Here is a 22,164-nt window from a genome sequence, read left to right on the forward strand (position 1 = left end):
ATGGAAAACGTGCCTGGGAGCATGTTTTTGCTTTAATTGATGGGATCACTTGAAGCTTCGATGACGCACATTTATTTTTGAGAGGTTAAGGGAGATTCCAGCTGAGATGTGGAGCGTGTGCCTTGAAAAGACAGTTACCAAAAAAGTAGCTCCTTAATGACACATTTATTCTGTTTGACAGGTATTGTAAGGGAGCTGCCAGCTAAGATGAGAAGATTATGCTTTGAAAATGCAGTTATAAAACAAACTGCACTAATTTCAGACTGCAAAAAAATTCATTCTGTAAATATTTTATTTCTTTAAAGGTTTTTGCACGTTCTGTAGCAGCCTATTTTATACTATGTGTAATGCAAGTATACAATAACGTCTTACATGTTCACAGTGCTTCTGGGACCTCGTAGCACTAAACGTACACAAGCCACTATACTATACTGCACTGCACCAACCAGGATTCAATTCTGGGGCTCTCTGGCGCAGTGCTAATTTACTAATAATGTTTTAATAATGTACAGTAGTGCAGTTACCACAGGCTGAAAGACCGAAAAAGGTACATAATTATTTATTTAGCAACGCCCACTCACCATGCGGTGGTCTCATCGTCTTTCTTCATGCTAAGGAAGATCAAAAAACTGTTGCCATATCTCCCTTCAGGAGCAGGGAAAACTTTGATTACCACTCTCGTTTTCTCAATAAAGGATTATGGCAACGCCCTCTTTCTTGGCACACAAGATCAGATCTTATCCAAATTACAATCGGTGCAAAATGCAGCGGCCAGAATTCTGCTTGGCATCCCTAGCCGCTCCCCCACCTCCATGGCCATACGCCATCTGCATTGGCTAAGAGTTAAGAGTCGTATAAAGTTCAAGGCACTTTGCATTGCCTATAAGGCCATCCATGACTCTGGACCAAGGTTCCTCAAAGAGGCTTTCGGATCTATGTTCCGCAAAGATCTCTGCTTCGGCTGGCACCCACCTTCTTTCTGTCCCACGCACCAGAACCATTAGCTGCGGAGGCAGACGTTTCTTAGTCGCCACCCCCAGGCTATGGAACTCTCTTCCTCTGCCCATCAAAACCAGTCCTACCCTTACCATCTTCCGCAAACTCTTGAAAACTTGGTTATTGAATCAATAATTCATCTGGTAGCTTTCCGTTTCAGGGAGTCCGATATGCGCCAAGACACCTTTGGGTAGTTGCGCGCAATAAAAATCTCATAAACATAAACACCTTGCACACAGCATCACAGTTCCTATACTTTTTTTTTAATTCACTTCAACCACCAATTTTGTGGGAGAGTCGCAAAATCTTTATTTTTTTTTTTATAAAATTGGTGGGGGGGGGGGGGGGAGTCTGTTTAAGAGCGCCTGTCATTGAAGGAGTGGCAAATGGTAAACATAAGCCAAAGTTGTAACGGATCAAGGGCTCGGAGGGCCAAAGACACGTGCCAGAACTGAAATATTTTGTTCGGTATGGTAACTGAGGATGCCTCACGACAGATTCACTAGAAGTCGTGGCTGTAAGGGGATCATGGTCACTCGGTGCCTGAGCAAAGGACTATAGGAAGGGCCACTGGAATTATGTGATGCTGGGGTGGCGGTGTATTCTGCATAATAATGGATTTGGTGCATTTGCTGCATAATACATCTGTTGAGTAATTTGCACATTTTAACAAAAAGTATTTTTCTTGCTCAAACAGATTATATTTACGAAAAATGCAGTTACACGTTTACACGCAGTGGAAGACTCTTAGCACAGGTCATTGTTGCGTATTGCTGTTTGGATGTAAACTGGTACTAATGAGAACACCTTTTCCCACACAGTATTATTTCTGAATTTTGCATTTTTTACACAAATTAACACTATCACTAAATGTGCTGCTTCGTGTAGTATAATTTGCCCTTTCTTGCCACATCATTTAGTCAACTCTGCCGCATAATTTGGCCCTCCCTTGTTGCAAAATTCCTGTACCTCTGCCTATAAGGCAGAATGTTCACTTGGGAAAATTGACTAGCAGTCTTGGCTGTAAGGTAGTATGGTCACTGAGAGTCAGGTTAGCATTCACCAGAACAAAAGTCTATAGCGCAACATTTTTCCGTGGGACAGGAGACCGCATGTCATGGCTGTAAAGGTGTATGATCACGGAGGCAAAAGAAGAATTAAGCGGGCACTCCAGGCTATAAAGCAACCGAACTCAAGGCTGTTGGGTGGCAAGAAGTCAGAGTAAGACGCACATTCAGCGGAACCCAAATCTATATAGGCTGTGCCCCTAGAATTGTACGTTGATGGAGCCGCTGAGTTTTCTGTATAAAAGTGCATAATTTAAACTGTTAAAATCTGCGTATTGCTGAAACGTATAAAAAGTGTAGCACGTTGTGCCGCTCAGGGGTTACCCCTTTGCAAAGATTAATGGTTTATCTTTTAGCTGATGTTTGCCGTGTTTAGGTGTGAAACGGATATACTAATGAGGTGCAACTTTTGCCCAGATAGTATTTATGTATCTTAAAGTGACAAAATATCGAAATAATACAGCCACAGCATGTGCCACCTTTGTTTTGCCTTTCCTCTCACATAAATTAGAGAACCCCGCTGCTAAAAAACTTGGCTCTTCAATCAGGTGTAGTCTTACTGGCCAGTCTTTTCTTTAGTCTTGCTTCCTGCGCCGGAACACCTCTGTTGAGGTAGCTGTGCGCTTAACAAATGGCGATTGAATAATAATCTGGTGCTCCATTCAGGCCTAATTCCAATGGCCTTGCCTATAATAGGTGAGCATAGTCACCGAGGACCAGAGACCGATTCACCAGAATCCATGGCTTTAATGAAGCCTGGCCACCAAGTGCTGGAGAATCATTACACTGAGCCCACTGATATCAAGGGCTGGAGATTAAATACTGGACATCTGGACTGAAAGGGAGCTTGGACACAGAGACAAACTCCTTCATCGAACCTCAGGTTGTAAGAAAGCAATGACACTGGGGCTAGAGACGCATCGAGCGATCCTCAGGGCTGTAAATAGAAAGACCCAGTGCGTCGTTCGTACATTTACCAGATCCCATGGCTGTGAAGTAGGGTGACCAGTGAGGCCAGAGAATCATTCACCAAAACCCAGATTTGTAAGACGGTGAATATTGAGGGCCACAGGTATCTTTGTCAGGAAGAATGCATCACTGAGGACCAGAGCTTCATTCACTAGTGCTCCGGGCAGCAAGGGAGCATGGTTAGTGACTCACAGAGGCACATTCAGCTAAACCCATGGGTAGAAGGCAGTATGCTCATTTAGGGCTACAGGTGCATTCACCAGACGTCGGACTGTAAGACCGCACGGTCAATGGGGCCACAGATGCAGCTTCACGACCTTGAGGCTGTATGGGTGCATGGTTACAGAGGACTTAAACACATTCTCCAGAATCCATGGCTTTAATGAAGCCTGGCCACCAGGCGCTGTAGAATCCGTAAACCGAACCCAGCGCTTGATGGGTGCATGATATCAAGGGCTAGAGATTAAATGCCAGACGTCTGGACTGTAAGGGAGCTTGGACACAAGACAAACTTATTCATCTTACCTCCGGTTGTAAGAAAGCACGGACACTGGGGCTGGAGACGCATTGAGCAATCCTCAGGGCTGCAAGTAGATAGACACAGGGTGTCGTTCAAACATTGACCAGATCACATGGCTGTGAAGTAGTATGACCAGTGAGGCGAGAGAATCATTCATCAAAGCCCAGAGATTAAGACCGAGTGATCATTCAGGGCCACAGGTATGTTTGTCAGACCTCCGGCCATAAGTGTGCATCACGGAGGACCAGAGCTTCATTCACTAGCGCTCCGGGCAGCAAGGCCGCGTGTTCAATGACTCACGGAGGTACATTCAGCCAAACCCATGGGTGGAAGGCAGTATGCTCATTGAGGGCTACAGGTGCACTCACCAGACGTCGGGCTGTAAGACAGCATGGTCAGTCAGGGCCACAGATACGACTTCACAACCTTGAGGCGTATGGATGCATGGTTACAGAGGACTGAAACACATTCACCAGAGTTCAACATGGTAACATGGTATTGAGTCAGAGTTGCATTCACCAGAGCTTGAGGCTGTTTCAGTACATGGTTACAGAGGGCTGGAAAAATATTCACAAATCACAGGACTTTAAGGGAGCGTGGTACAGAGGGTGGATACAGGAATTCACCAATCGGGTTCCAGACTGGAGTGAGGCTTCTGTCTTGATTTAGATGTTGCCTGATGATTGTACGACCTCTCCTTGTAGCCACGGTGCACTGACGCATGACAAACAATGCAAGCAGGTACCCTCAAATAGCGTCCAATTGTGGAAAAACTCTGAGGAGGAAAATCCTTCCATAGGCGGATGGAAGAATTTTGGAAGAATAAATCGGGAGTTTATGGGAAGACTAATGTTAAAACGCTAAGCTGCCCAAGACTGAGTGGTGAAGAATCTGGAATATCGAGACTTACAGAAGATTCTTGAATCCAAGAAAAATCCTGAGGAAATAACAAAGGACAAAAATCTAGAGCCAGGGGCAGGCCTAGGATGAAAAATACAACCACCTCCATTGTAGGACACTTCCCCCTGGATTAAACAGCCATTTATTCTGAACAGAAAAGAAGTGGCATTGCTGGAAATACTGGAGCCGTCTTGGAATGGGAAAAAGCCACCGTGTCCACCATCTTGCATTGTGAATGATGATATAGTCCAGCTCCACCTCTTCTTGAAAAACTATGCGACATTGAAGATTCCAGAAAATAGGAAGTAATATCATATGAAGTACAGGAGCCATATTGGATTGGGAAGCTCCCTTAAGAATCCACTGCACCCACTATCTTGGTTTGAATGTGGGATATATTCCATCTCTGCTTCTTCCTGGAGAGCTGTAGAACAGAGAAGACAATATGGCGGATTTCAGAAGTCAGGCAAATGGCTCCCTAAAATAAATACGCTTTCTTAAACACCTTTTGATCATACGATATTCCTTAAAGACGTTAAAGGGGAAAAACGTTGTGTGGATCTGCAAATCCCGGAACACAGTTTATGGCATTTACAGCACCCCCGAGGCACATCACCAGGTCTTGGTGATGTATGGGTTGCATGGTCCTAGAGGGCCGGAAAATCTTGCATTGTTGCTGAGAGCTGGAGATGCATTCTCCCGAGCTTAGGACTGAAGTGGCCATTAGCGATAACGGGCTAACCCCGTGTCCCTCAGAACCTGGGTATTTATGAGATATAGAACAAGTGGTTCTGTTGGGAAGTTACAATTACTTTTATCAGTGTGCATATAATACAATTTGAAATTTCAATTCCAGGTAGTTATTTAAACAAAAGGAGAGAAAAGGAAACACACCACAAGGTCAAAGAAATTTGTGAAAGATAAAGTTATTTACTAAATTGTTATTTACAACAAATAATGAATATGGCTGTCAAGGAAACATTGAATTACGGTGATACAGAAGTGCAGGATAAGTGACATGTGGTGATACGTGAGGTTTACGTTGCTATACAAGTATGACAGACATGAGTGGCACAAATGTCAGGGTATCCAAATCGATGCAATGAAATTCAAAAAACGAACGAAGACCTACACCGGGCGGTTGTGGTCTGTGAAGAGGACGATTCAGTCGTGGCACAGAGGCTCCACCAGCCGGTTGCAGTCGTGCCGAATCAGCTCAGTCAACGGTGCCGCCAAAAGCAATCATTAACTTTAAAGACGCTTCATGCTCCGTCTGCCTCTGTTTCAGCCAAGTGCCCTTGTTTTTTTAATTTCATCGCACCGATTAGGATACCCAGACTTCACAGCAGGGTCTCTGTACCCGGATCTCCATTTAATAAACCAATAGGATCATAGGCATCTATTCGTTGTGGCTGTCCACACCCCCTCCCTCACAGTCCTGAAGAAGACCCGCCTCTGACGCTTATTAAGCTGCGCTATCCTCAAAGGTCGAAATGTCAACGTTATTGTCACACTAGTCCATATGGTCTCCTTGACCGGAACGTAAATTCATACTTGGGTCTTGTATTCATGTTTAAACTAATGGACATGAAGAAATAAGCTTTTGAATCCACTACATTTGTGCCACTCAGGTCTGTCATACTTGTATAGCACTGTTGACCTCACGTATCACCACGTCACTTATCCTGCACTACAGTCTCTACTGTATCGCCGTTTTCAATGTTTCCTTGACAGCCATATTCATTATTTGTTGTAAATAACTTTATCTTTGGCAAATGTCTTTGCCCTTGTGGTGTGTTTTCCTTTTCTCTCCTTTAGATTAAAAAAATCATTTCTCGACTACTTGAAATTGAAATTTCAAATTGTATTATATGTACTGATCAAAGTAATTATAACTTCCCAACAGAACCACTTGTTCTGTATATCATTAGGACTGAAGGGGAGCATGACACAGATGGTGCGAAACACATTCACCAGAGCTCTAGGCTGTAAGGGTGCTGGTTCTGAGGGCTGAAAAGACATTTACCCAAGCTCAGGGTTGGAATGCAGAATGGTAACTAAAATCTAGAGCTGTATTTACCCGAACTCAGGGCTGTACTGGTGCATGGCCAGACAGTGCTGCAAACACATTTACTACAGGTCAGTACTACAAGGGTGCAAGTATAAGGGGCAGGAAACGAATTCACTAAAACTTAGGGATGTAAGGGAGCAAGGTGACAAAAAGCTAGAGATGTATTCACCAGAGCTTAACTGGTGCATGGTCACACAGAACGAAAACACATTCAGTAGAGTCTAGAGCAGTAAGGCAGCATGGTCACTGGGGGCTGATGAGGGGTATAGCATGCAGGGTGGTAAGGGTCTATGATCGAGATCTGACACCACTGGGGATTTGCCTTCATTTTATATGGTCATGTGTCAGTACTCCTCTTTGGCACTGAACATCGAATGCGTGCTGTACATTTTCAGAGTGATGCCAGTGTTCAGAGTGCCCCTCTGCACCGGGGTCTGCACTCAAAAGTGGAAACTACCCCCCCCCCACTTAAATGTTTTATTGGTCTGTTCATTTGTAGATTTCTCCTTTAGCCCTTATTCTTATGAATCACTGCTGGTCAAATAATTGTTTAATTAAACCCGAAGAACTGAGGCTCAAACCGATAGTTATAAAGCATGGACATACTGACAGATTTAAACTGCACGGTCCCTTCTATCCCAGAGAGGTTACAAAGGCTGAGCCTGTTGTGCTGTACAATGAAACCCAGTATTGTGTAAATGAAGGTGGGGAACGCTACTTCTCCCTGCAGGGTGACCGGAGTACTATAGGGCTGTTTGCCAATACAAACGGTCAGTCCTGTAAGTTGTGCTGGTGGCGAACATTGTATTTCTTTCTGACCGTCTTCATTTAGGAAGGTAGATGTACAACCCTCATAGAATCCAGACTTGGTTACTCTTTTGTATGTTGGAGCACAACTCTGCCCAATGTACGCGTGCCAAAGGACGAGTCTGGCCAGTCCAAAGACCTCCTGGCTGGAAACATGCCATCCAAAATGAGGTGCTAGGTACTTTAAACAGTGACTCTGGATGACCGCCCACACTGGATCATTTTATCCGCACAAGTTGTTTTGAGATAGTTGGACCACGTAGTAATAGCTTTGCTCCGTTTCCATACATCTGCCCTATTTAGCAGCCTGTTGTCTTTCACTGTGGCCTTAGTAAAGTTCAGTGTTCGCAGAGCGTACAGATCTCTCTTAACTGGGATACATGCCCTATAAGCCTGAGCTGCCGATGTGGGTTGTATGCCACCTCAAGGGAGAAGATAGTCTGTGGGCGTGTATGCTGGTGGCACTCTAACCTTATGTGGTCAGACACACCCAGGGTTTGCATTGTAGGCTGACGATATTGAACATACCATTTAAATCCAGCCAGAGGCATTGTTGACTCTAGGTTACAGTCAGGGTTTGTGTGAGACTGCAGTTCAGTAATGCAATGCTTTCCCAAGGAGGACTCGTGCCATTTATTTGATGCTTGCATGCCTCTGCTCACTTTTCCCAGGTGATGCATGTAAATGTAGAATTAAATGTTGGGCAAATGGTGACCATGTAATTAGTTTGACCATCCGCAGTGAGAATATTGTCCATGCCATGCAGTGTCTCCTGGCAGGTCTTGTGTATCCAGGCGAGAGATTTTTCGTTGTTAGCTGAAGGTGCTTAAAGAGATAAAGGTAGCAAGGATGAGTGGGATTTGTTCTCTTCTGGTTTACTGGGAGATCGTAGGGCTAGGAATCATGCCTCTTCCTGTAAGTGTGGAATTTAGGTTCTTGTCTCTAGGGGAAGCTTGTCCCAGAGTTTTGGCACCCCATCTCAGAAGTGTTTGCCTCCTGCTATTTACTCACCTGGAGCAGGTGTGGCGGCAAGGTGAAAGCTGGTTGGGCACTTGCTGGAAGGGTAAGTAGTCCTTTTTCACTCTTTTTGGAGATTTGTGCAAGACCTATTTTTGAGGCAGGAAAACAAACTTGATTTCTGTTGTAGTACACAGCCACTGGAGGTGTCTTAGAATGAGACAATAGTTAGGGGGCTGAGGGGAGGTTGTTAGACGGTGCCGTATTTGTTTTTGAACGATAGCAGTCAGTTGGCAGGCTGAATTTTGCATTCCTCACAGGTGGAGGTGGTGCCTTTCGGAAAGTTTGCATATCGAGCATGTGTGTATTAATGGTAAGAAATTTAACCTAGAACCTCATACAATTATGCGGGCACCGCCAAGTCCATCCCACTGTTAGGTCGAGACCTCTGCCCACACCTGGCGAGTCAGTGAGGTGCCATTAATACATCTGTGCCTAGGCCTTTTACACATTTTGGAATTGTAACATGTAAATGGTACAAGGCTTGGGTAATAGACGTGTTGCGCCATCGATGAACGGAGAAGGTGCAGAGTAGAAGGTTCCCAGCTTGCTACTCTGCTCTGTCCATGAAGCAGCGAAAACAGATGAAGAGTGTGTGCTGACACCCTTGTGGCCAGAGTCAGGTAGTCCAACAGAATACTTTGGCCTACAGTGCCACATACTAAGATTCGTCTTCTCACATGAGTATAAAGAGTCCCTCCTTTGAGAGCCCCTACCAGACTGAGCGAAGACTGTTACCACCTCTGTTTTCAGGTTGATGTCCCTCTTGAAAGTGATCACAGATGTTATTTAAGTCAAAAGCCTTAAAGTTTGAGACTACTGTTTCTAGAATGTTTGCCATTGAAGGGAGTCATCGATTATTAGTTCTTGAAAAAGAAAGGATTGTTTTTTTTTTCTTGAGGAGACTGAGAAGGGACAGTTCCTCTGGGTACAGATGAGTTAGCAATGTGGGACAGTGGCTAGGCCAGTAGATATTTGCACATCTTGGGCAAACAGTGCAGAAATAGGATAACCTGGGAAGAGCAATTCCATCTAACTAAGGGTTTAGTCTGTTCTTTAGTGGTGAGCTCAAAAAAGGAAGCACTGAAAGGAAAGAGTCAGGAATTATGCATTTTGTGGAACGTTTTTACACGTTGATGAATATTTCTACTTCAATTTTATCTGGGAGGAGATTAAGATAGGTTGAACTTTGCTTTTTTCCCCACCATCCATTATTTATTTTTAACCATGACAAAGGTAGCAATTGTGAATTGTTCTGTGAATCTATTTGAAACAACAATGTATTTTTGTGGTCTGGCTTGACAGCGCAGCGATCACCGAACAATATTGTGAGAATCTCCAAAGGAGAGGCTTTGGCTCCGCCCCTTTAGGAGTCAAGAGTACTTGTTTTGATTGGGCAGACGTTGTGTCCTTCCACAATAAAGTGCTTGTCCTCCACACAGCTGTGTCCATTTTGTTTATTTATCCAGCTTCCTGACCTTGAGCTTTAATGGATGCATAAACATGCCATTGTAATGTTATTAAAGCGTAATAGATAACTAGATAATGTATGGTGTCTTTCTCTGGCCGCAGCACAGATGGGAGGCGACAGTTGTTAACTTACATGGATTTTTCGGTCTGGCTTGACAGTGCATTCTTAAACCAGACCAGTGCATGTGTCAGATCTAAAGTGTCTGTAACTTGGTCCTTGATCTCCAATAACCATGACTTTGAACCAATTACTACTTGCTCCTTATGTATTTTGTTTGGTTTCCTAGCCCCCACCCACCCAAAGTGGCACATGCCTAATGTATTCCAGAATATGTTGGCATCTAAAGCTGTATGTTTTAGAAAAACACTAGGACTAATAGACACTAAGCCACAATAATTCAATCTCTGTCTTGCGCCCCTGAGAAAGACCTCTTTAGTCCAACCTCCTTATTTTACCACTTCTCCCTCTTTCTGCCTCTCATGGTGAGTATATCACAGTGACCACTGTCACCCCAAGAGATGGACACTGGGGTTCTCCTCTTGTACTGTGGCCTTTGGTATACTTTGACTTACAAAAATCTGCCTCTCCTGCACCACTGCCAATCTGCACCATTTCCAGGAGACTTTGGAGGCTGCTGAAGGTGGAAACCCCAGCCCTTTAACTGTAGGCACGCTACCTTTAAATTGAAGTGCCTCGCTTGAGGGAACAGACCTCTTGCTGTCGAGGGACGCTCTGGTGTATTGACAGACTACGGCTTTATGCTTATTTGTAAATTATAGACTCTGCTGCTGTGATGCTTTTTGTGTCTGTTTACTTGGACACGTCTCCTAGTTCATCTGGCAACTGGGGTGATACATAATTATAATAGTCTCCGCGTGAATCTGTGGCAGATCCGCCGCTGCACAGCTCTGAGATTCCCATTCAGTCACTTCTCATTTTCCATGACTGATATTCTCAAGAGCTGTAATTTGCAGCTCTGCATTCGTAAATAACGAGTCGGATGTGGCCTGTCAGGCTGCCATTCATTCCAGAGGGTTGCTGTGTTGCCTGGTTGTGCGCTGGGAACAGGTACATCTTGATTTGCAAGTTCCTCTTGTGATGTCATGAACCGCAGGCTCACCTTCGCGTTGGCAGGAGGCTCTATAATTTTATTCCCACACCTGTGGCAGTTCTTGCCACTTTCTGGATGTCCTCCCGCCTGCGCTCCTCTCTGCTGCAATCCTGTTATGTGCCGTGGTTCCCATTGGAAGATCTTCTAAGTGGTGTTGAGAAGTTTCCTGCGAGTGTGAGTATTGTTTAAAGATTGCTCCTCTCCAGTAATACGTAAGGATCCCATTTGTTCTAGCTATTCCTAAATGCAAACTATTTGGTGTGGAAGCTCGAGGCCAGCACGTAGAGGTGAACCATTTAGCATAGAATTTTTTGCTTGCTCTACCTTGACCAACCTCCTTGAACTTGGCCACTCAACTTGAAGATGTCTGGGTTGAAGACTAGATCATGTATCCTCCATATTCCCTCAGACACACTACACGCTTCACCCTTTCACTGTTTGTCTGGTTCTTTACAATACTCAGCAGTGAATTATCAACCTTTCTAGCAGCACAGAGGAGAAATCGAGTGCATAATGAATTGTGTCATGAGGCAGAGATACCCTCTGTGAAAGGTGATCGGGTTTCTGCAACCATAATTGGTGCCCCCAGGCACTGTCTGCTGTGGTTATACAGGATGGTTGTTAATCAATTCCTTTTGGTAATTTGCACTTCTCGCTTGTTGTGGAGCAAGGAGGGGTGTGATTTCTTAGCACGCCTCGTGTCACAGGTTTAACAGCTGGCCTGAGTTCACTGACTAAATTCGTGTTCTGTGGTCACTTTTATATAGATGTTATACCCCTTGCGAGACCGCAAAACACTCCGATTTGCATCAGTACCCGGGTAGTCTTTGCGGTTGTTTGGCTGGGAAGAAGTTGGGTGTAGAATGGACATGCTCCAAACATGGGTTGTGGCGAAGGTAGACAGACGCAGCGGCACATACTTTCTTACTGATTTATTTGCATAGCTCATACCCCGAATACAGTGTTGATTGTGTTGAAAATAGACCTATTTTAATGCTTTCCGGATCTGGAGATGGGTGTCTTCCTCCTTATTGACATAACTGTATTAGGATAATTCATAGACCTTTTCATTCCCATTAATGAATACTTTGCACACTAATTCATTCTTCTTCCTGCGTGCACTGTGGTGTGAGTTGAAAAGTGTCACATTAAAGCAATATATGCTGCTTGAACAACACTGGTATTGAAAACTGTAAGCATCCTGCAGCTCTATTAACTGTGTTCTGTGATGATCAGTGTAAGGTGACTTCTGGTAACCAATAAGCCAGCATTGGCAATGCCAATAGGTCTGGCTTTACAAGAATGTTGTATTACAATGAAAGCATTACAAGTAAAGAGCAGCTGAATTAATATTTATTTGTGTGGAAGCAAAGAACTGTAGAATAATGGTGTAGGTTAAAAGGTCAGCTGACTGTTGCACTGTCAACCCAGACCTAATAGTCCATGTAGGGTAATGATTGCACGCTTCCATCTGCACTTCTGCCAGAGATAACAAGATATATATATCTTTTTTTAAGACACTTTAATATTGTTACAACGTCATGTGTGTGCCCCTGAAAGTTCAGGCTCAGGCAGCTGGATAAATAAACAAAAATGATCACAGCTGTGTGGAGGAGAAGCACTTTTTTGGTGGCAGCACACAACTTATGCCCGATCAAAACATAGCTCCCAACATGTGGCGGAACCAAACCCCTCTCTAGAAATGCTTACATAATAGTCTGACGACAGCTGTGATGTCAAACCAGAACGTAAATATGCCATTTTCTGGTTTTCTGACAAATCAAGCTTCCCACAGTTGAAACAGTTTTAAGTCAGAAATTAGAGCGCTCTTATTATCAGCAGCTTTGTGTCTAGGTGAATAAGCGACTGACTCCTCGATACCAAAATAGCAGCTCTAGGTCACCTCAGTGCCCTAGAACCCCAATGGCCGTGAAAGGTGCTAGTCTAATTTGTGTACTGATGTGGACACTTTTAGAGTTTGTAAAGGGTAGTCAATGTGCTTGTAGCGTATTTACTCCATCTGTACAAACGATGCCTTAGCACTAAGGCTGTAGCTCTGAGTTTCAGAGACCTTCATTTCGGAGCAAGAAGTCTACTTTTGACACCAAGATGTTTGTGTGATTACTGTTAAGTAGATGTGGTGTGTCCTTGTTCTGCACCAGCTTCTTTATATGCAAGTACACCCCCCCCCCCCCCATGAAATCAGGTGATTTGTCGTGAAGACTCATTAACAGTGGGTTTGATTTGTAGGCGCCCAGTGACCAGACTCATTTTGGTCTACTCCACCGTTGGTGATTCTATCAGCAGTTGCCTCTCCAATGGTAGGTCTAGCACTTATTTTCCCAGCCTGAATCTAAGACTGAATTTAATTGGTTACGTACTGCCATGCATCTCATTAAATGTCTACGGTGAGGTGGTTGCACATTTAGCATTGATATTCTTCATTTTCGGGCCTCAGTCGACCCAGACCTCTCACCTCCTGGACCCACCCGCTCAAGACCCTTCTTGATCTGGGCCATTCGCAGCCTTCGTACTTGCCTGGGCAGTGGGGCACATCTCTCGAGTCCAGACTTTTCCACCAGCGGCTTAGTGTGACTTAGCACTTTTGGGACATTCCATTCCTGTTAATTCCTGCTGGCTGTTTTCCCGAGCAAAGGTCTTACGTTTTATGTGCATGGAGAGAAAAGGTGCTAAGGAATGCCAAGTTATTTTAGGATGCTGCTGCCAACAGCCTGTAAAACAAGATTGTGGTAATTATATAGCCGTAATTGCTGCTTACAGGTAGCGAAGCAGTGTGTTATCGAAATATGATAGAAACTTGTGAAAGCTGGTCAAGGTGAGTCAGGCTCGTGGTGCTGGGAAGGTCACTTCTCACTCAACGTGCCATGTCTGGAAGAAGGGTAAAGACAAGTGTCGACGGACGTGAGTAGAGACTGGCGGAGATGGGATTCGTTTGCAGGAATTCAAGACTCAAGTGATATTATAAGCAGTAATGAATTGCAAGGGTCAAACCTAATTATTTCTACCTTGGCCCCGCAGGCTTCGATTCAGACAACTCTTCAGGGGACTTTTCAGACCTAAATCACAAAGTGAGTGACATGACCCTTACAGACAACAAAAGCAACATGTCCGAAGATCACAATGAACACGCCCAGGAGAACGGCATCAAGAAGCACAGGTGAGATTTGAATAGTTGCATAATGGCAGCGATTACATGCATTCCTTAAGTTAATTCCATTGTACTGATACGGTTACATAATAAGTGTATTAATTAAGCACAAGGTCCTTTGTTAGGCAGTGACATTCTGAATTTTGTGGATCATCTATTTATGTCCTTTAATTGTGTTTAGAACAGCGTTGCCCAACATAGGTTCATTAACGCCAGTCTGTGCTTGAATTTTAAGATTGCCAATGACATTGTAAATTATTTAGAAACTGGTTCATTGCATACATATTTATTGAATGTGAATATGCTAAAAATGGCCAACTAAGACCTATTGATGTATAAGATCCCATCCGAGAGAGAGACTTTTTTAGAAGAGGAAGAGCACACAGCACCGTGCCTGCCATTCTGATGAGACGACGGGTAAGACGAAAGTGTCATGGAGGGCCCAACAGAGCTAACTATGGGGGATGTTATATGAAAAGGATTCTCATGATGAGTAAAATAAGTTCATCTGGTACAACGTGGGATTAAGCCTAACTCTGCCACAGACATTGGTGCGAGTTTAAATGGTAGGGCCTCAGTAATTGTGAAACTGTGTTTGTTGTCACATCAGCTGAGTTAATATAGCAAAACATACCATAAGACTCCATAGACCCTATGGCTCCAAAGTGTGAACCAGGAGTAAAATGCCTTTAACTTACTACACCGTGATGCAGAGCGATGCTCTTATGGTGGCACAAAGTTACTGAGAAAGGGGAATGGGTCATTAGTGTTATAGAACCAATGGCTAGATTTATTCACAGTTCCTAATGAATCTTGTGCTTTGAGCCTTACCAAGTTTGGGGGGTGGGGTGAAGTAATTCATGTGGTTGACTTGTGCCCCTTTCTTGTAGAAAGGGGACTAGGGACTCGTCGGCAACAGGTGAGTGGTTCATCAACATAGTATTTGGTGTGGCCAGTGCCATGGCCTTGTGGGACAAGATGGTGGAACCAGGTAACCGGAAGTGGTGGAGTAGTTGAAAGGACGGTAGACTTGCCATTCGTGTGCTGTGCCGGAAAACGTGCAAGGAAATAGAGAGGCTGGGGCCAGTTAAGAAACCAGTAATTCTCTTGGTCCAAGGTAGAGTTTTATATAAATGTTTCTGAAGTGCTAATTGTTTTCATGGATTTGTGTGTTTTGCACGTTTACTGGCCATATTCGTAGGGTGACTGACGAGCCTCAGCAGCCCTGCTGGTAGTTGTTGCATTCACTGCAGCGTCTCATTACTGCACCCGCCATATTTCCAGTGGCGCTCTCTGACTGGCAGGCCCAGAATGCCAGTCCCCTGGACTCGTACACTGGGCACCGACCGGCCACGAGACCCGTCCTTTGGACGCTGCCGTCAGACGCGGCACCGACGCCCTGCCCTGGTAAACAAGCGACGCCATGTGCGCGAGCCCATGCGCTGACTCACTCCTCTGACGTGGACGTTGTTTGCGGCGCGAGAACGTGCGTGCCTCCAGCTGGTATTTCCTGACTCACAGTTGACACGTTGCAGAGGAGATTGCTGCGCGTGCACGCAGGGAGGAAGAGCTGCTCTGAGGCTTGGCTCACACTACTGGTTTCAGAAGGCGCTGGCCGGGAGTAAAGTTTCCCACACACAACACTTCACGTATGAGATTTACTTGTACCCTGCTGGCATTTATTGACACACCTGAGAATTAATAGAAATGTGTATTATGTTTTGGGCTCCCGGTTTTATGGTATTTATTTTTTGGACATTTCCGTTTGTATTTATCCATATTTATTTTTTGGACATTTCCGTTTGTATTTATCCATATTTATTTTTTGTCCGCTTATCTGTATTTATCCATATTTATTATGGGTTTTGTGAGGATAAAAAGCAGAAACTGGTAACTTTCCACATTTATTTAACCAATAAATATGCAGTCATGCTGGAATGCCTGCCAGGGTTCAGTGATGTGAGCACCAGCAGAAGATAAATCAATGCACTTATATGAAAATATGCAGATTTCAGTATCAGCCTTGTGCCTATCTACAGCTGTTCAAGCCTCTTTACTAAAATGTGTTTCTTTTTTAACCCCTTAACCTCTCAATCCATACAGTTATTGGCCTGCCAGTCATGACAAGTGTATTGAGAATCACTCAAAAAACACCCAATTTCCGTTTTTATCCACATTTAAAAATAAATACAGACGAAAATAAGTGGCTTTCTGTCTATATCTGTAAAAATCAGTAAAAACGGAAAACAGGGAGCCTTAATTATGTTGGATCGTCACAAAGATTGCCTTCTAGACTATTTGCATGTCCTGACTGCTGATATCCGTACAGAATTAGGCACAATTTGGTTGCATTCTCCTCTATGATACACAAGCTAAGTATTACATTTACTACCGACACCCACCCTCGTTGCAACCAGGGTATGCCATGACCCGCCGTATTCAGTCTTTTTATCTCGTTTTATTTCAAGTTGCACTTCGATTCAGGCCTCTTAGGTCTAGTAGGTTGACGCCTGACCCTGTAGATCGAAAGGGCGAGGCATAGACATGTTACAATACACAATAGATTACTCTAATGGGTGATGTGCCAACATTGGGTTGAGATCGCTACTACTATGGTTAACCTTTTGGGGCCGAGTGGTGCCAGTGACAGAAGTACACGTTTCTCATTCATTGCCCGCTTTGCATTACTGTTTTTGTTTCGAATTTGCTGTTCAGTTATGTACTCTTCAGGTGTTTGTGTATATTTTGTATAAAGATGTTATATATGAAGATCCTTTTGAGCTGAGGCTTGGTTTCATGGCTTTTCATTGGGTGTGGATAGTAGCGGTCAGTGGTCCATTTAGAGTTGAGGAAGAGCAATTATGTTTTGAGGCTACATAAAAAAAAAAAAAACACTTGTTATTGGTTTTACCTATCTCAGTATTAGGTTTGCTAACAACGGCAGATGCACTTTGCAAATTAAAGAGAAACATAATGTTCTGAATTTACACTGTTGCTGCTGCATCCAGATATAATGATATTAAGATCACATGATGTGTGCAGACTTAGTAGTGCATTCAGGAAGAGGCCACCATTTGTCCAAACAAGGCATTGCACATTGACAGTCTACCTGCATCTCCTCCTGTGGTAACAAGGCAAAGCGTTGCTGCAGTTCACAGTGAGGGCACACTCCACCCGAAACGCGTCAACAACACCTAGACTCCATGTTGGAGTATCTTTGAGACATTTACTGAGCAGCCACGCAGAAAAGCAGCCAGGCCTTTAACAGGCATTACTTCCTAGATGTAAATGCAACAGCCAACTGGACGGTGGGACAAGGAGTTTCCTGCAACCTGTTTCAATAAGGTGCGCCGCCTTCTTACTTTATTGAAATGTTGTGTATTGATTGCTATTCTGATTCACGTTTGTGAATATATAAAACATCCAGTGCTGAAGATGAATTTACTTACCTATAACTCCAGTTCTGCAGCGTTAGTATCTTTCAAATATTCACAGGAGACCCTCCCTCCTCAACTGTCAGTGGCTCACTTCTACGATATATACTCTTCACACCTGTGCTATGAAATCAGAGCCGTAGTGAACCCTAGGGCAGTAGGAGAGCTCATCAATTCCCCTCATTGACTGAAGTCAGGGTTATAACAAATGAAGTAGATGTGCTTCTAATTACAACACTATTGTTGAGGTGTGTGATTATTTTACCACTCTTTACTGCTATTTAAAAGTTGCCAGGGGCTTCCAGCCTGCCGCCGGTGAATGATTCAAGAATGCAAGTGTATTAAAGATACCAATGCTGGAGAATTGGAGTTATAAGTAGTAGCTAACGTCTTGCTCCGCCCTCTTGCAGATGGTATTTTCATGTGCAGTACATGGACGTAACATTTTTAATAGAAAAGGTGGTGGCTTCACAGTGAGGTTTCTTACCAACACATAGTAGACAAAATGGCACTAGTATTAATGTGCTCTGTATGGGTACCCCTTTGTAAAGCTCCCCTCAGTTTAACAGTGCTGCTGAATTGAAATGTTTTAAAGTAGCTCTGCCCCAGTGCGCTGTGGTGTAAGCAGGTCTCTTGTAGTGGGTGCTCAAGTTGATGCTTCTGCCCTGAAATTCGTTTATCTACTTAAACATGCTTATATTGTTGGGATTTGTTCGGCAGATTTCAAACATAGTGAGCTGGAATGTCTTATTACTAGTCATTCTTGGCTCAAAGCTGGGCATTAACAATTTGTGGCAAACCGCATACCCAACTTGAGAAAAAAGGCCATCTGTAAAAAAAAAATACGAAATGGTTAGTGGTCCTTCAACATACACGTGGATGTGCTATTACGTCAGAACACATGCACTCAGACAGGTGCCAATCTTGGAATGATTTTTGTTTGATGAAACACACTCCAAAATGGACTGGTTATGTCAAAGAAAAGGCATTGTAAAATGTCTGCCATGAATGCGCATCCATTGGGATGTACTGGAAGCCATTTTAATTGCTTTTATTATTTGTATTTGTTTTACCTAATTGCCCCATTTCTTTAAAAACGAGCATTAGCAGCGTCATTAGGCTGGTACGCATATTATAAGGGTGCTATCTATTTGCTTAGCCAGTGGTTCCTTAGGTTGTGTTGGTGCAAGGAAACCTGTTTGTGTATTTCCAAACAAATGTTCAAATACAATGATTTTGACCACGGCATATCTCAGTGTATCAGAAGGATACTATATTTTAGGGCTTTAATGCTGTAATATTTTTCCTCGATATCATTCTACGCAGAGACTTTGGGCAAATTGTGCTCTGGCCCATTGCCCCAGCCTTTCAGGGGCCCCCTGGTAGTCAGCTCTGTTCTGCAAAGAGTCTTGCCCTGATGACCTTCAATTATTCTTAAACAGATAGTTTTAAAAACAATTTCCCTTTAATTTCCTATAAATGTGGGTGGAGTCAGAGTATGTTACAGACATGTTGAGTTTGTTTCTTGCAACATCCATAAAAATGTTTCTTTTAGCTCCATACAGGATCTCCCATATGAGAAATGGGAGGATGTCATGGAGATTATTTGCAGTAATATTAGTAAGTTGTTGCTGTTACAATATTGAAAACACGTCACTATCCCTTAATATTAGATGTAAACCTATATAGAATTTGGACGAGTGCTCCCATGTACTGTCCTTGACCTGGCCAAAGGGGGCATGAAAGAACTGAAACTGGATCATAAATTCAAAGCTGTTCTGAACAGGGGCCCCCGAAAAACATTTGGCCGAGCACCCCCAAAATCCTTAAGATGTCCCTGATTCTGCTAACACAGCTGAAGAGTTTGGCTCGCAAAGGAGGCCAGGGGAAAGCCTCGCCTCTCTTCGTTCTGTGTATGTATTGAATAGCAAACATACTTGGCAAGAGCAAATAAAGGCGAGCCTGTGGATGCCACCGCCCTCTCTCGTGGACAGATTGTGTCTTGGAATTATTGCACTTGACTGCGGCTGGCGGGCACTGGCTTTCATGCTGTTTGTGGACATACTCGCAGTTTGAGAACATCATAAGCACAGGCTCGCGCCACACCTGATGGCATCCATTGTGAGTGTCCAGGACGGGGGGTGGGCTGGAGCGGCCATTCTGACCCCTAGCGTTTCCCCGGTATACTGCAAGCTAGGAGGCTGCTTTCAGACCAGGGTGGGCTGCCGTGATCTAGACATAATCCTAGTCTATTCCCACATTCCTTCAAATGCCCGTCTTTGACCATGTAGAGCGCTCTGATGCCTTTTGGCTTCCTTGGTTCGTGCTATACAAATACCATATACACACATTGAGGTGGCAGGCGTTTGAATATTTTTGATTTCCACTCAGGACCTGGTTGTTTGGCCTTTTGCCGCACACCTTGTATAGTTAGTAACCCCTTTACTAGCTGTAGTCTTGGCTCCACGGAGTAGCTAGCTAACCTCATCGTGACACACTGCTCCTGAAGAGAAGTGACTGATGGCGGTAAACCACACTTTACATTGCGTAAAACTAGCTGGCAAATAATGCCACTTCACGAGGGAGGCTGACAGCCAGTCCATGCTCCTCAGGGAACAGCTCTAAGTGTTCTGATGTTACATAAAAGACCATGGGGCATATGTATGAACAAGCCCTTTTCCGATTCCTTAATAGCGATTTTATGGAATCGCTATTAAGGACTCGCAAAATGCAATGTATGTAGGAATCACAATAATAATTGTGATTCCTTAATATTCCTTAATTGCGAATTGCAAATTGCAATTCGCAATCAAGGAATGAATACCTTCCCATTCATTCCTATTGGCCTAGAGACCTATAGGAATGAATGGGAATTGCGCACGCAATTTGATAGTACCCAATAGGTACTCACAAATTGCGCACACAATTTCAAGGGTGCAAGGATTCCAGAGGGACACCCTGTTGCACCCCTGAAATGTACATGTGTGCACATGTGGTGCACACACATGCACTAAGGGCATGAATGTGTGTCACATGGCACTTTAAAAAAAGCAAAGTTATTTTTTAAAGGAAATCGCAAATTACCACCAACTTGAAGTTGGTGGTAATTTGCAATTCCTTAAGGCCAAATCCCACTTTATTTTGTGCTTCTTACATTGCTTTCAAGGAATCGCAATTTGTGATTCCTTAAATACAATCGCAAATTAGGGAATCGCAAATTTTACGATTACTTGTTTTGCGAGGGTTTTTTGTGTGCTACATTGCACACTGCTAATTTGCGATCGCAAATTGGCTTCCTACATCTGGCCCGCCCCATATCATAACGTGAAAGTAAAACTGCATCTCTGTGCTCTGATTGCTTTTGGCGGGAAGGCTCGGACCTTGATTTCACGGGCCCCGCACACATCTAGGACTAAAGACAGCTAAGCGGCCAGAGCAGCCTTTACAGTGCGCGCACACAGAATAAATATTAAAGCATGGATGAGGAAAGTGAGATGGTGTACACAAATTACTGTCGGTCATTCAGGGATGTGGGATTAGCGAATCTCCTGCTGAACACAGATCTGGCCTGGCAGCTCAAAGCATATTTGGGAAATTACATTTTGGAGAAGAAAGCGTGTGATTGTTTGAGTCTATGAAACAGCCAGGGCAGCGCGCACTCGTAGTTTGCACACCGGCCCACAGTCTGCAAAGACAAAGTTCTGCTTTGCAACGCCGCCTTCTTCCCATTCAGGCATTGGGTAATGTGAGCAGGTGTCTGCCAGGGCTCTGCACCAGAACTACTATAAGTACCGGAACTGAGATGCGTGTGTTTGATTGCTGGGCTGTGTAATGACCAATCAGTTAGACATTTTGTAAGAAAAAACTCCTGCAGCTGCAACAGCTTACTTTGTAAACCAAAACAAAAAAAATAGGAAGGGGAACAAGTGAAGTAAAAACGTTATGTAGACCCTTTCCGTAGGCAACAATTTAGAATAATAACATACATCTAATTTAAAAAGACATATTCTATTGCAAATTGAAGAGAGGATAACTTTCTAGCATAGCAATAAACAATTTTTTAAACATTTTAAAAACATATACATTAGCATCGTTTTTCTTTAGTGGTCGCTAAAACTAGGGATACCATGTCTCTATTGTGGACACATTGCGATGGCAAAAACGGAAATCCATTTTTTTTTTTTTTCGATAGTGCCCAAGTTGGGTTGAATATAGTTCTAATCCTGTATTTCATTATTACATAGGTAAAAATGCTGTTCATTAGGGATTATACTCTAAGCCCTATCAACCCTCAATAAAAACATAGTTCTTCTAATGCATTGTTTATATTCCATCATTAGATCCGTTTGTATCTTTCCCCAATGTTTTCATAGATAAAATAGTTTCAGCGCAAGCTTAAATTGTCTGTATTTTTAATACCTTCGTTATTCAAAATGAGTTTTCATGGTTTGACCAAGTTATCTTTAAAAAGGTATGATTCTTTTTATCCATAATCAGTTCTTTATTTTCAAAACCCTCTCCGGTAGCCCGCTCTTGAATGTAGGAGATTAAACTCCCACTATGCTACTGCACGATATAACAGGACATAAACACTTGGAATCCCAAATTCTAGACACAAACCATGAACTGGTA

General features: G+C 43.6%; 1 protein-coding gene across 6 annotated transcripts in view; it reads left to right on the top strand.

Annotated features, from left to right (window-relative positions):
* OSBPL2 (oxysterol binding protein like 2) overlaps nt 1-22,164 on the top strand; it is a 341,693-nt gene that overhangs the window by 138,303 nt on the left and 181,226 nt on the right. For 5 of the 6 annotated variants that reach the window (XM_078651596.1, XM_078651593.1, XM_078651598.1 and 2 more), the window contains exon 3: nt 13,969-14,107. In XM_078651596.1, coding sequence (XP_078507722.1) covers nt 13,969-14,107 — 139 coding nt within the window. Of the gene's footprint in view, nt 1-10,991; nt 11,104-13,968; nt 14,108-22,164 lie in introns of those variants that run through there. The other variant, XM_078651599.1, reaches the window with a different exon arrangement.

Source organism: Lissotriton helveticus, chromosome 7, assembly GCF_964261635.1.
Source record: "Lissotriton helveticus chromosome 7, aLisHel1.1, whole genome shotgun sequence".
NCBI lineage: Eukaryota > Metazoa > Chordata > Amphibia > Caudata > Salamandridae > Lissotriton > Lissotriton helveticus.